The sequence below is a fragment of the Hyalella azteca genome, unplaced genomic scaffold (assembly GCF_000764305.2).
Source record: "Hyalella azteca isolate HAZT.00-mixed unplaced genomic scaffold, Hazt_2.0.2 contig17243, whole genome shotgun sequence".
NCBI lineage: Eukaryota > Metazoa > Arthropoda > Malacostraca > Amphipoda > Hyalellidae > Hyalella > Hyalella azteca.
In genome coordinates, this window is record NW_025947034.1 from 273,059 (window position 1) to 287,994 (window position 14,936).

The following is a 14,936-nucleotide window of genomic DNA, read 5'->3' on the forward strand; positions in this document are numbered from 1 at the left end:
ACACTTGACAAGTCTTGAAATTTTTAGTGTTACTGTGAACGCTTGTAATGTTTTTTGAGACTATATAACATTTATTTCCGATGACTCTCAGCTTATTACAAAACCGTTTCAAATCTACATTACGAATGAGCTTGATCATACAACAAAAGTTTAAATGATATTTTTCAAATATAATTTAAGTGCAAACCTTGGCAATATACAAACTCTCACAAAACGCCTAGATATGTCAAAATTATCAACGAGCCCCAAAAAATATACGCTATATATCTTTTAATTTGTGTTTTTGTTTAAAATACTCAAGGAACAATATGCAGAAACCAGTTTATTTTATTTCCAATATCATCGCCTACGAACCATGAATTTCATTTTTTTAATCAACCGCATTGAAAGTAATAATTAATATTGAATATACTACCATTTTTCCTATTCTGTTTTACTTTTCATGTTGTGCATTTGCTATTCACTGCATTTTTATAATGAGACAAAAGTTTTGTATTCATCTCCTTGTAACATTTGTTCAAAAAATTTGAATAGGAAAACATTCGAACTTTTAGCGCATTTTCTCATTTATGGAAAAAAGGCGCTATTGTGCTCGTCATGTCCGTCTGTCTGTCCGTCCGTGACCACGCTTTAGTCGACGAGAAAATGCGCTCTCTGTCACTCACTGCAGTGAGTACTGAGTTATATTTTTTTTCTTGCTCGTGACGAATTGCGCGTGGCGCCATAGAAGCTAGAGGCGCGTGTGGCGCGTATGGCGCGTGTGGCGCGTGTGGCGCGTATGGCGCGTGTGGCGCGTGTGGCGCGTATGGCGCGTGTGGCGCGTGTGGCGCGTGAGGCGTGTGTGGCGCGTATGGCGCGTGTGGCGCGTGTGGCGCGTGTGGCGCGTGAGGCGTGTGTGGCGCGTATGGCGCGTGTGGCGCGTGTGGCGCGTGTGGCGCGTGTGGCGCGTGTGGCGCGTGTGGCGCGTGTGGCGCGTGAGGCGCGTGTGGCGCGTATGGCGCGTGTGGCGCGTGTGGCGCGTGTGGCGCGTGTGGCGCGTGTGGCGCGTGAGGCGTGTGTGGCGCGTATGGCGCGTGTGGCGCGTGTGGCGCGTGTGGCGCGTGTGGCGCGTGTGGCGCGTGAGGCGTGTGTGGCGCGTATGGCGCGTGTGGCGCGTGTGGCGCGTGTGGCGCGTGTGGCGCGTGTGGCGCGTGAGGCGTGTGTGGCGCGTATGGCGCGTGTGGCGCGTGTGGCGCGTGTGGCGCGTGTGGCGCGTGTGGCGCGTGAGGCGCGTGTGGCGCGTATGGCGCGTGTGGCGCGTGTGGCGCGTGTGGCGCGTGTGGCGCGTGTGGCGCGTGAGGCGCGTGTGGCGCGTATGGCGCGTGTGGCGCGTGTGGCGCGTGTGGCGCGTGTGGCGCGTGAGGCGCGTGTGGCGCGTATGGCGCGTGTGGCGCGTGTGGCGCGTGTGGCGCGTGTGGCGCGTGAGGCGCATGAAGCGCGTGTGGCGCGTGAGGTGCGTGTGGCGCGTGTGGCGCGTGTGGAGGACGTGCATAGAAGCAGTGATCCTTCAGGACTTAAGCACATGTGCTTAGGAGTGCAAGTGCTGGTGCTCGTAACTGTACAAGTCTGCACTCATGTGCTATCTGACCAGCACACGCGATATGCAGTGCCCTTATGGCGATGGACATGACGAGCCATGACAATCAAACATGACAAGCAAAAACAATTAAACATGACATGCAACAACAATCCAACATGACAAGCAACAGCAATCCAACATGACAAGCAACGACAAGCAACAACAATCCAACATGACAAGCAACAACAATACAACATGACAAGCAACAACAATCAAACATGACAAGCAACAACAATCAAACATGACAAGCAACAACAATCAAACATGACAAGCAACAACAATCAAAATGACAAGCAACAACAATCAAACATGACAAGCAACAGCAATCCAACATGACAAGCAACGACAAGCAACAACAATCAAACATGACCAGCAAGAACAATAAACATGACAGGCAACAACAACCATAGTCAATTTAACCGAAAATGACGACCAACACGATAAATGTCCGTGAAAATGTCGATGTTGATCGCTACTGTGCGAGATTATCACGATAACTTCAAGTGTTTATTGATCACGAGAGCCTATCGCGGCGTCGGCTCCAATGATCGCCATTTATCATGTCCAGGACGTGCAAGGGAATTTCTTTATGATAAATAGACATAAAAATTATCTTACTAGATGTTCTGCTTATCTTGATTGCTTATGTTGCGACAGTGATAGTATTTTCTAGATGTACTATTTATTTCGATTGTGTTATGTGATTAGTTATTCAATTTGAAATATTGACAAGCTTTGATATTCCTTGAATTTTTCAATCTTGATTTGCTTTTTATTTTATGACGTGACTGTCTACGTAACGTCGCATCAGTTACAACTTCAACGTTTCATATACAGCGTAATGTATAGCGTTGTATATTGCCTTGCGTATAGCGGAATGTACAGTGACGTGGCTCCTTCATTGTCACGTCAGTCACGACGTACGACGTTTCCATGCTACGTCGCCATGTCAGTCACGACGTTCTCATGCTACGTCGCCATGTCAGTCACGACGTTCTCATGCTACGTCGCCATGTCAGTCACGACGTTCTCATGCTACGTCGCCATGTCAGTCACGACGTTCTCATGCTACGTCGCCATGTCAGTCACGACGTTCTAATGCTACGTCGCCCTGTCAGTCACTACATTCCCATGCTACGTCGCCATGTCAGTCACGACGTTCTCATGCTACGTCGCCATGTCAGTCACTACATTCTCATGCTACGTCGCCATGTCAGTCACTACATTCCCATGCTACGTCGCCATGCTGTCTCTTATACACATCTAGATGTGTATAAGAGACAGGTTTAGAGGTTCTGGATTTGCTCAGCTGAAATTCTCAGAGTTTGGTGTGTTTGATGTTGTCGGTCCAGAGGTTCTGGATTTGCCCAGCAGAGGTTCTCAGAGTTTGGTGTGTTTGATGTTGTCGGTCCAGAGGTTCTGGATGGTCATAGACTCGAGGCTGTTAAGGAAGGAGTCGTTGTCGAGGCTGATGACATCGTCCGAGCAGCCCTGCAATAAAACTTCCATCAAAACCAAGAACTTTTGAGTGAAATGGGAACTTGCATTTCTACTCAACTTAGAATTCACAGTTAAAGGGATTGAAATTGAAATAAATAAATTGCTTATTTTATTTTTCATGTTAAGATGATAATTAGAAAAAAGGAAGATAATGAATAGATTAAATTAAAATCCACAAAATAAAAGGTCATGAAGCAAGCAAAAAATAATAAAGCGTTCAATTTTTAATTATTGTGCACTGAATTGGGGTACTCCAGCCATTAAAAAATCTTGTTCAATTAGCCTATGAAAGAAAAATAATTAATAAAGTTTCAATAACTAACAAAAGCCACAAACAATGATCACGATAGGTAGCGGAATGACTACAAATTAATAATTTCTCTAAATTATCCATGATTAAAAATTATTTTTACTAACTTCAATGAATTACTTGAAATACATTGAAAAGAAGATTATGTTTGCATTCCTGGCCACTGGTCAATATCAATATTCGTAACAGATACAAAATTAAGGTCCTGAATTCAAACTACTAAATAATATATTTTGAGATAAATATTCCAATCAGTTTTAACATATGATGAAGTACGGGTCACCAACAGTCGTCCAGAAGTCAAAGTCACTTTCGATTTGAAAAAATCAGCGCCTACAAGGTTTTTTTTAACAAGCCGAACCGTTTGGGTGTATGTACATTTTACAAAAGATACACCGATGAAGTACAACGTACACTTGAGGCTAGCAATCAACAGTGGCTGACTCAGAGCAAGATTGTACTACGCAAGCGTAGCAAAGTATGGGCCCATCGCCAGTTTTAGCCAAGCTATACGCAATACTACAGAGCGGCTTACGCATGAGATTACGCTGCGCTATACTTCGTTTTCATGAGCAAGTGATACAAATACGAGCACACGAGGACCTATTAATTATTATACAGGCGTACAAATGTTCGAGCTGAGTCAGGGGCTACTTGCGTGGCGGCCGATGAGGCATTAAAAAATAATAAAATACCGAGCTGTTAGTAATTATGCCTCAACTAAATTACTGCAACTGTGGCAAATGTGTGCAGACTACCTTATTGAAAACTCAAGGCGGATTATTGGTGGCCGCATGAATGTCAGTTGCCAATAATTTGCCATGGTTTTCAAGAAAGGTCAACACAAAGCTCGCCCACCTGGTCTCGCTAAGGACACGATGTTCATGGCGTAGTTTTGAACGTCTTAATCGACGTTACTCCGAGCTTTGCATCTTTTACCGAGCTTTTGATCGCGTCAAATTTTCCAGCGCCCGCTTCTAGACTTGTAGTTTTGACGACATTTTTGGGAACCTCTGATTCAGCAGCGGAAGTTTCGAAACGTTTAAGGATATGAGATGTTTTCGGTGAGTTTTTCAGTGCGCCAAAAGGAAAATTTTTAGATTCTGGACGACGTAAATAAATGAAAGATTTTTCAGCTCTTGCATTTCCTTCTGCGGTTTCACGATCGCTTGATTTTTCGAGGACGGCACCTTGACTGCCACGACATTCGTGCGGATCGTTATCGACACTACGGAAAATGTTTTCCGAGTCTTCAGCCTCCTTTTCGGCGCTCGTAGCGATGTTTTCAACGACTTTGCAAGCAGTTTTGACATCTTTAGTCACGTTTTTAACGTCAATTGAACATTTCTCGTCTGTCGTAGGACTGTTACCTTCTTTGAAAATGCTTCTGACGTTCGAGGAAACGTTTTCAACGTCTTTGGCTAGTTTAGAAGCTTTCATACCAGAGTATTTAGACTGTTTGATAGCTTCTGCGTCGGCGCGTCTACCAGAGACGACGTCAGCGACGACGCTTCGTCTACTCACAGCGACTACATCGTCCCGTACGTCACTCATGCGAATGACGTCACTCGCACAGAAATCAAAGTCGTATTCCGGAACATGAATAACGCTTTCAACGTCATGGTCGTTCTTCACAACATTTTTCGTAGGGACGCTTGTGTTCTCTTCGTCTATTTTACGTAACGGAAAAACGTTATGAATGTTAGCCTTGAAGTTAACTTCTTTAAAGGCTCGACCTAAATTGTTGACAGAAGCCATAACCCGCCCGGCCGAAAGTCGGCTTTTAGATTTCGAAAAGAATTCCGTTGTAGGCGCGTAAACAACGCGCGGTGTACTCATTGGCCGATTCTTCTGGCCAATTGCAGCCCTGCAATGTGATATAAAAGGCGGATCTGCGCAATCATCGTCTCTGAGGTTTACGGAATCCAAAGACGGAACAGCGGAGAGGGTGAAAACTGCGGAGGCGCAGCTGCTTGAGGGCGAATCGCAGCGCCGGGTGATTGTCCGTGAAGGTGAATTCTGAAGACAATCACCATCGCACATGGCAATTATTTTCGCACGTGCTTTGAGGTATCAACAAAATTATTTCGCACCCTATAACAAAGGCCCAAGAAACTGTTGATCACACGATGTTAATTCCCAAACCTCAAACGCATATTTCATCGTTTACGAATGGTAATAAGCAACGCTTAGGTTATCTGTATTAAAGGCGTGTTACATCGTAGCGGTTAAATAAATGGATAATTATAACTGCTTGTTTAATCTTCCACTAATTAATATTTCACATCATTATTTTGATGTTAAAAGCAGGAGAACAACATATACGGTTAAGGTTAATCACGGTTTGGGTTCAGCCACACAACACCAACGTGTATGTCTGTCATATAATAATTAATTATCATTTAGTGGGGGCCGATATATTGTTCAGATTAATTACTATTTCACAGCCCAGAATGCGCTCCAGTTAGCCGCGCATAAAAATGAAAAAGCAAAAAAAAATTCTTTCATGGAGTTGGCAAAATAAAATTGAATTAAATGCGTTTACAGATCGATCCGTCGCCTTATCAATGCTGATATCATATCAAAATAGTGACATTGTAATGTCACTTTCATTTCTATACGTCATAACAAAATAGTGACATTGTCCGCACGTAGCACTGATACGCAATCTTTGGCGGGCCAAAATGGGTCAGGATGACCCACTCAAGGGCAAGAAGTGCATCGCTATTTGGATAAATCTCACTAATTTCTATTTACAATTGGACGACGCGGGCCCATACAATATTGGGGATAGCATAATTTACACGAACAAACTATCCGCGAGATTTTTATACGTAGAAAAAAATTGTTTTCCTAGACTGGGGCGAAACATTGGTTTGTTTTGATGTAGGATAAGCTTGGGGATGTCCAGGTGGGAGGTGGTGTAGGATGACTGACTGTCATGAGACTAGGATCACCTTAGGGATGTCCAGGTGGGAGGTGGTGTAGGAGGACTGGCTGTCATGAGACTAGGATCACCTTAGGGATGTCCAGGTGGGAGGTGGTGTAGGAGGACTGGCACTGGTCGTCCAAGTATCCCCCCGAGTCTGAGTTGGCGTAGCCGCGGTCGCAGCCCAGGGCTTTGGGGCGGTTGAGGCTGCGGCGCTGGTTGAACACAAACAACCCCAACCCTGGCCACGGTTGATAAGTTAATGCCTTGGTTAGATCTTGAGAATAAATTAATGAAGAAGTGAAAGATGAAGACAAAATAAGCGCAAGTCTTGCGTGCTGCCCTGCTCTTGTTCTATTTTATGAGAGACAATAAGTTCAGTAAGTAGTAGGTACTAAGGGTGCATATATGAGGCCAGCTCATCTGAATATTGGCCTCATCGTTAATTGGATTTACCGAGTTCAGAATCAAGAATTAAGCTATTAAAACTCATAAACAGGTGACAGAATTTAACCACTTCCAACAATTTATTGTATTAGTAAGCTAGCGATAGGTAGTAGGCAATAATTTTATTTATCTTTTTATGATATTGGCTAGTCACAGCTTTTTTGATAGGCTCTATCATTAGGTCCAGACGGCGACGATTTCATGCTGTAGTTCAATAACTAGCGTCAAATAAAACGATCTCGAATTTATATATTTTGTCGAAATCTTTGTATTTGTGAATTTGAAAGTTTTACGCTTCATGTGGGAGCTAAGCGAAAATCTGTCGCTTATTCCCATAGTTACTGAAATGGTTAATATCTTACCGACTATTTCAGCACACTATGTCTATTGACTGTATGACTATGTCTTAGCATATGACTATGTCTTACCGACTATTAGCAGCACGGCTACTACCACGCCACTGATGATGGCCGCCACAACGCCGACGCCGAGGTCGACCTCCGCTCTGGCCGCCGAAACGCCGCCCGACAATTTGGGACCGCCGCTGGCCACGTCGGGTGAGGCCGACGGCGCCTGTATGGCGTGGATCTGCTTGTCGGCTGTCAGTCGGGAGTCCAGCGACCTGTAATGTCGGCAGTGTTACGGTACGTCGGCAGTGTTACGTGTGTGGGATATATGAGCATCTCTGAGGAATGTAAACACAAAGTACCGAAAACACTGAGGGTTTCAACGCCAGCCAACCCTCACATTAATGTCGGAAATGTGTGCTTACGCCGGCAATGTATCAATAATACGGTGTGTAATGCCGGCATGTTACACATGTCATTATATGCAAGGTTTGAATCGTGCAAATGCAACATTTATACGATTCATAAATCATTTGAGTTTAAATAAATAAGGATATATCATTGGCATCACAATTAACCTGGCATCCTTGGAGCGATCCACCGACGAGTGAGTGAGGACCGCCGCCTCCGCCACGGCGGCGGCGCTGGGCGGCGAGACGAGGTCTTCCTCCGACGATGAGGAGATCTCGGGATGACTGCCTGATGATCGGGGATCCGCCAAGTCAGGGGATCCCGTATCTTGAATGAGGTCAGGTGAATCTGGACCTAGGGATTCATTGAAGTCCGATACTGCAGGCTCCGAATCGGCTGTGGTTTCAGCGAATGGGGGTTCAGGTACTTCTGATTCATTGATTGGGGATGGGGATAGACTCGGGGAGATTAGTTTGGTATTCGGACTAGAAATTGAGGGTTGGGGGTTAAGGCTCGCCGAGTTAGTCTCAGAATTTATTTCTGGCTGCGGATCTGGTTCTAATAAATCGTCATCGCCTGTTTCTGCTCGCTCGGTATTCGTGGATTCCTCCTCCAAGTCTAAGCTCCTTTGAAGCAAAGCCACGTCTTGCGCCTCAGTAGAAGTTGACTGCGCTGCACCCGTACGAAGAAAAGGATTTTCCACTGGCATCTCGAGTCCCGTGCGAGATGCCATAATGCTATGTCCTTCTTGGGGAATGTCTTCAATGTTTTTATTCGTCAATGATGGCAGCGACGACAGTGTTTCGTCGTCACCATCAGCCTTTGAAGCAATTTCTTTCAAAATTGTTCGGTTAAACTTCTCCTTCATTGTTAAATCTGATGTATCTAAAGTTGCAGGTGTTTGAACAGGATCACCATTAGGCGTGAATAATTTGATTTCATCGTTTTTAACTTCATTATTGTTATTTTCCACGACGTTTGTCTTATTTATTTTTAGAATAGAATCACGGATAATAGGATTATTTTTCTCTGCGATAGGATGACTCACAGGAATTTTGACTGGTTTCGCTACATCTCCATCAAATATAACAGTTTCGTAGGTTCCTGCAGTTTCGTTGTGTTTCTTCAGCTTGTTCGATACTGGAGGTTCTTGTGTATAGGGCTCAATCTCGGTGAGCCTTGAAAGCGGTTTGGAAAGTTTGCCGTGGCCTTTTTTCTGTTTAGCCAATTCTGCCTCAATTTCACTATAGTCGATATAAATTCTTGGATCCCTACTAGGTGGATCAAAAGAAAACAGGTTTACATCTTCTTTTTCATAATCGGCATAGGATAAAGCATCTGAGATACCCACGTTATTCAAGGGCTTGTCAACGGCCTCTCTCTTGAAGGGATTCTCGTGAAGAACCAGACTTGCTTTTTTCTCTAAACTAGGAGCCGTCGTACCAAATTTCCCTATTGTTTGCACATTTCCACGCTCGCTAATTTTGGAAGACGAATGAACCTCGGTGTTGGTGGTCGACGTTGATGACGGTGTGGTAGATGGAATGTACCGGTATGCTTCTGTATTATTCCTAACATCAACCGGAGGCTTTGAAATCAAGGATTCAATAACACGTTCGTCCCCCACCAGATCCAAAATCGTGTCGTTAGTTTCATCTTCTGGCTCTGATTCTTTCTGAGGATCAGAGAAGGGATCTTTGAGATCAGATTTTCTCTTCGACAAATGTGACTTATCTATGATTGAATGCGAACTCTTTAATGAGTTGCTCTCATTTTTTGCACTGGTTTGAGTGTTTACTCGTGACGGCAGCGAGGCAGTGACATGGTCGTCAGCCAAGTAAGGATCATCAGTATTGCTCTGCTGGTTTGGTCCAAAAGCCATCGAAGAATAACCACTGACCACCTTGAGGGATGCAGTTTCCTCTCCCGTTGGATCCGCAGGCATAACCGTCGGTATTGGTCTTCTTTCGTCGTCGATGTCATAACTTTTCTTCTCCGGCAGAGGCCGACCATCAACGGATATTCGAGGCTGAAAGACTGGAGATAAAGGAGTAGTTTTCGTGTTCTTAACAACGACAGGTATTGGCTGGGTGGCCTCCATGATGACTGTTGGGAGAGGTAAAGTGGATCGACTTGGCCCTACCTCACTCACCTCAGCAATCACATGACTCACCTGATGAGTTACTTTAGTTTGGGCAAATGGAATTAGGTCCTGTAAATGCTCAGAGCTTTTGCTGTAATTTTGTTCGATAATGGAACTGGAATCAAGCCCCCGCTGATTTCTCCCTCCATTTCTCACACCCAAGCTTGAGGGCGAGATCTCGCGCTGTTTTGTCGGTAGTTGACTGATGTTATCTTGATTAAAATTATCTATATAGGTAGTCTTTTGATGATAATCGCCGTCTTCTTGGGTTTGTGAAGTGAACAGATCCTTGACAACAAAGATGCCACTGGCATCAGGGCCCCGCGTCGCTGGCACCTCAGGTCGAGGGGTCCCCAGCTCGATGGTCCTCAGGGGGGTGGGCTCTCCGTGTGGGGGGATGGTGGTGGGGGGCAGGGCCCCCGGCTCGATGGCCCTCAGGGGGGTGGGACCCCTATAAGGGGGGACGGTGGTAGGGGGCAGGGGCGTCCCAGAGACCACTGCCACTAGCACCACAAGCGCCAACACTGAAAATAAACAATTTCGATGAAATCATTGAAACATCAAATTATTCAATATGCTTTTAAAATGGTGAATTTAAACCGTATATAATTATCTGGTGGGATGACGTCATTCCTGCACGTTGCTACTGGCAAGACTCCTTCATCAGCGCCTCAAATACAGCAAGCTATTATCGTATTTTCCATTACAAAACACATTTCAAATGTTCTCAGTTATAGTGGCTATCGACGTCGTTAATATCATCAACGCTTCATCCGCATGCCTTGCATCCGCAGCAGTAAAATAACACTTAAAAATAACGGCATCAATCATATTAGGCATCGCAAGACGGGACGGTCGGTTTCCGGTTAAACTCGCATTAAACATTTCTAAACTTGCCTAATCTCCAGCCTTATGAGAGAAACATAATAATGTGAAGGTAATTATTATACATAACCATAAATGTAAATATTCATATCCTCACTACTTTACAGCGATACGTGGAATAATTCAGTTCGTTATAATTTCCTGGGCCGTCTTGAGGTAAAGCTAAGCAGGCAACCACATCTTCGAAGGGAACTTCAAGGAACGCTGCATCGTGTCATGTGAAGGCATTACATGAAATTTATGAGCGGTCGTTAGACTGGGTATATTGGGGGAGCAGTGCGAGATATTCACGCTGCAGATCAGCCCGTTAGATCACTAATCACTCTCAAGATCACGCAGCAAATCAACCCGTTAGATCACTAATCACTCTCAAGATCACGCTGCAGATCAACCCGTTAGATCACTAATCACTCTCAAGATCACGCAGCAAATCAACCCGTTAGATCACTAATCACTCTCAAGATCACGCTGCAGATCAACCCGTTAGATCACTAATCACTCTCAAGATCACGCAGCAAATCAACCCGTTAGATCACTAATCACTCTCAAGATCACGCTGCAGATCAAAAGCCAAAGGTTGAGGTCGTCACACAAGAAGCAGCAGTCTATTTGACCCTCCAAGACCTTGTATGGAAACTCATCGCCGGTTTATGAGCGGCCATCCTTCCCCGTCCTCCGACATCATCACTGCCGACAAGAAGAGCAGTTTTTTCCCGTTTTTACTCGCCTGAAAACCGTCATTGTGTTGGTGCAACTGTTACACGGTGACTTAATTTGCGTGTGGCGCCTGTGGAGAAATAATATTTATGCCTAAAATGAAAAATGGATCTGTATTTTACGGATAATAAAAGAATAAATAATACGGATGTTCTCATACAAGAATATTTGTCGCCATAATATAGTAAAAGAAAGTCAGATCGGCATCGTAGGACAGGTGATGTAATTTTCTCAAAATTAGCACGCACAATTACGACTTCATTGGAACTAGACATAATTAGCAGTCGACGCGATCCACGTAACTTTTATAATCAAACGCCGCTGCTCTGTTCCGTTCATCCGCCACTATTTGAGGCTAGACTGCTGCGTTACTCTGTTGCTTTATAAACGTTTTTATAACGTTCTACTTTTTTGTGTTTCATGTGATATATAGAGAGCTCTAAGTTACAATTATTCGGAAGTCGCAGCACCACAGCGAACAGAAAAACGTCAACCAATAAATCATCTCCATGCCTCCCTCGAACTTATCCCACTTAATGGACCAGAAAACACTCGTTGAATCCTAGCAATGAAGATGGGTTCTGTAACAATATGGATGTTTTGGTCTTCAAGTTAAACTTTTTTCGTGATGATCACTTATTAGCAATAGAAGTCAGTAACTAAACATCTATAAAAAAATTCCGTTCCGTTCTTAAGGTCGTATTGCTGTTCGTTTGATCATAAGATGACATTCATTAGGCTCGCTGGACTGCATGACATATAAGTGATCGTTTACGACATGAATGCATGGCACTAATTTAATCTACTGAAAGAAAAGAGACTGTTATAATTTGGTCTTAATCTTAACAATAAACTATAGGTATCTAAGCCAGCCACCAGAAAATATTAAAAATTTCGAACTCGATTGTCCGTGAAATTTTTAATCCTATTTTAAGTCTTAAACAATCGTTGAATTTCACAACCATGATAACTGTTACCACTTGATTGTTTCCCGTCAGCAATTACCTTGAACAAGCAAGAATTGGTTGCAAAGAACCTGCGGCAGGGAGTGACAAGGCTCGATGTTTTACGAACGGATGCTTCCGTTTTTCATTGAGCTTTCGTCTCGCGGTTTGAGGTGCAGGCGTTGCTGTCCTTCACCTCGACTACGGAGATCCTGACGTAGGATTTCCCACACTCCCAATTGCTTCAGATACTGACGTGTACGTGACGATAACGTGTGCGTGACGGTGGCGTGTACGTGACGGTGACGTGAACGTGACGGTGACGTGTACGTGACGGTGACGTGTACGTGACGGTGACGTGTACGTGACGGTGACGTGTACGTGACGGTGACGTGTACATACGTGAACACGACGTTCTCATGCTACGTCGCCATGTCAGTCACGACGTTCCCATGCTACGTCGCCATGTCAGCCACGACGTTCCCAAGCTACGTCGCCATGTCAGCCACGATGTTCGACGTTCCCATGCTACGTCGCCACGTCAGCCGTCGATCAAGCGTCCTTATCACGTCAATTGACCGGCATGACTGATACCGATAGCCGCGCTATCGTATCGTGCTTGATAGCTCATAGTCCTGTCACTCATATATTATATACCGTTTATACGGGCCTCTATTGCTAGCTCAGAGTATGTATCATGACAACGACACTTTTATTATATTCTGTCTGCGTATTTTTATTAATAACTTTGTGTGTCATTGCAAAAACACTTGTATATTATATTCCATAGAGGTGTCTCCATTGTGAACCCTGAGTATGCAAGGACTTCGAGATGTTAATTAAGCCTTCTCTGCACAAGCCTCAGTTTTATTAATTTGAAGAGTGTCTCTGCAGCTTTGAGTCATCTAACAAAATTCCTTCAAATCACTCAAACATGAGTTTGAGTGATGTGGTGTGGCTGGGTGATGTGGTGTTGCTGGTTTATGTGACGTTGCTGAATGATGTGGTGTTGCTGGTATTATATTCGTGTTTGACTTTAACACCAGCAATAATTATAGTTCGCTAAATAATTCTTGATTACTTGAATCCTATTTCAGCTTCCGAATCTCCTTCTGTTCTTCCTTATACTCTGTTTAAAGCATACACCAAATACAAATTTTTTTATTCAGATATGTCTTATCTTCAAAGTACGTTAGCACATTGAGTGACAACTGGAACTTGAATTAATTCACATGAATGAATTTTGCGGTATTTTGAATTTTCCATTTATGAAAGATTGATCGTTTTCGTGTAACGAAACGCAAGACTGGTGCTTAGCTTTCGGCGACGACGCCACTCACAGAGATGAATAGGTCATATTGTCTAAATAATGACACACTTCTATACGTGGCACTGATACGTCCTTTTGCCAGGGCAATCTGGGTCAACATGACACATACAAGGGGAAAAAGTACATCGTTATTTGGACACCGTCTCACTCATTTCATTGAGTATCTTGAGATGATGTTTGGAACTAACTCGAAATGAACTGCCTAATTTCGAGCTGCCATGTCAAAGTTGCAAAGAGGCGGAACCAAAAATCTGAAGTCTAATTTTGTGCCATTCTGGTCATAAAGGCGTAACTTATCTTCCACCTTGACACTCAGAGATAAAAGTGAGACTGTCCAGGTAGCGATGCACATTTGGCCTTTTTGTGAGTCATTCTGATCCAGTTGGGCGACAAGAAGGTGTATCAATGCTACGCACAAAGTGTGTCACTGCTTGAATAATATGACCAACTTATTTGCCTGAATAGATACTTAGGAATTACCTGGGTTCTCAGAGTTCGCGGGGTTCTCAGAGTTCGCGGGGTTCTCAGAGTTCGCGGGTTTCTCAGCTTTCACGGGGTTCTCAGAGTTCGTGAGGTTCTCATCAGAGTCCGCGAGATTTTCAGAATTCGCGGGGTTCTCAGAGTTCGCGGGGTTCTTAGAGTTCGTGGGGTTCTCAGAGTTCGCGGGGTTCACAGAGTTCGCGAGGTTCACAGAGTTCGCGGGGTTCTCAGAGTTCGCGGGGTTCTCAGAGTTCGCAGGGTTCTCAGAGTTCGCGGGGTTCTCAGAGTTCGCGAGGCTCAAAGTTAGACTACTAGTGTTGTTTTATCAGCAGCGCTAGTAAATGGAAATATGCTCGGCTGAACGCTGGTCGTATGATGAATTTTTTTAATCTTTTAACGGTCAGAAAAAAGAGCTAATATTATATCAACTCGACTGATATTTGAATGAATCAAATTTGAATTAAAAACTTCTACTTGTAATGAGCAGCAAGGCAATATTTTTCAAGACGATATATTTTTTTTCTCCGCTATATTTTTCAAGAAGATTATTGACACCGATAATTAGGGTATAGAAAGGCATGAAGCATATAACGGCTTAATGCCCTTTATTCTAAGAGAGAAGGAATGCTGTTACCGACTTACCATCGAAGAGGAAATGTCTTTGGCTTGATGCACGTTTAGTGTGTTACACTCAGAAAAAAATGAGTGAGGCGTTGTCCATATAGCGATGCAGTTGTTGCCTTTATGTGGGCCATCCTTCATAAAGACCTTTTCATTTCATTTTTTTCATAAAGACCTTCATTTGACCTTCATCCTTCATGGTCAGGCAACAGGACATATCAGGGGCAAGTCCCTAAGAAAATGTACACGTTTCG

At 44.1% G+C, this 14,936-nt stretch overlaps 1 protein-coding gene across 1 annotated transcript in view; it reads right to left on the reverse strand.

Annotated features, from left to right (window-relative positions):
• Positions 1–2,984: 2,984 nt before the first annotated feature.
• LOC108673728 overlaps positions 2,985–14,936 on the reverse strand; it is a 35,651-nt gene continuing 23,699 nt past the window's right edge. Inside the window, exons 3-6 of the mRNA XM_018161596.2 lie at positions 7,730–10,229; positions 7,233–7,426; positions 6,447–6,598; positions 2,985–3,109 (exon numbers count right to left, since the gene is read on the reverse strand). Coding sequence (XP_018017085.1) covers positions 2,999–3,109; positions 6,447–6,598; positions 7,233–7,426; positions 7,730–10,229 — 2,957 coding nt within the window. The 3' untranslated portion in view covers positions 2,985–2,998. The remainder of the gene's footprint in view (positions 3,110–6,446; positions 6,599–7,232; positions 7,427–7,729; positions 10,230–14,936) is intronic.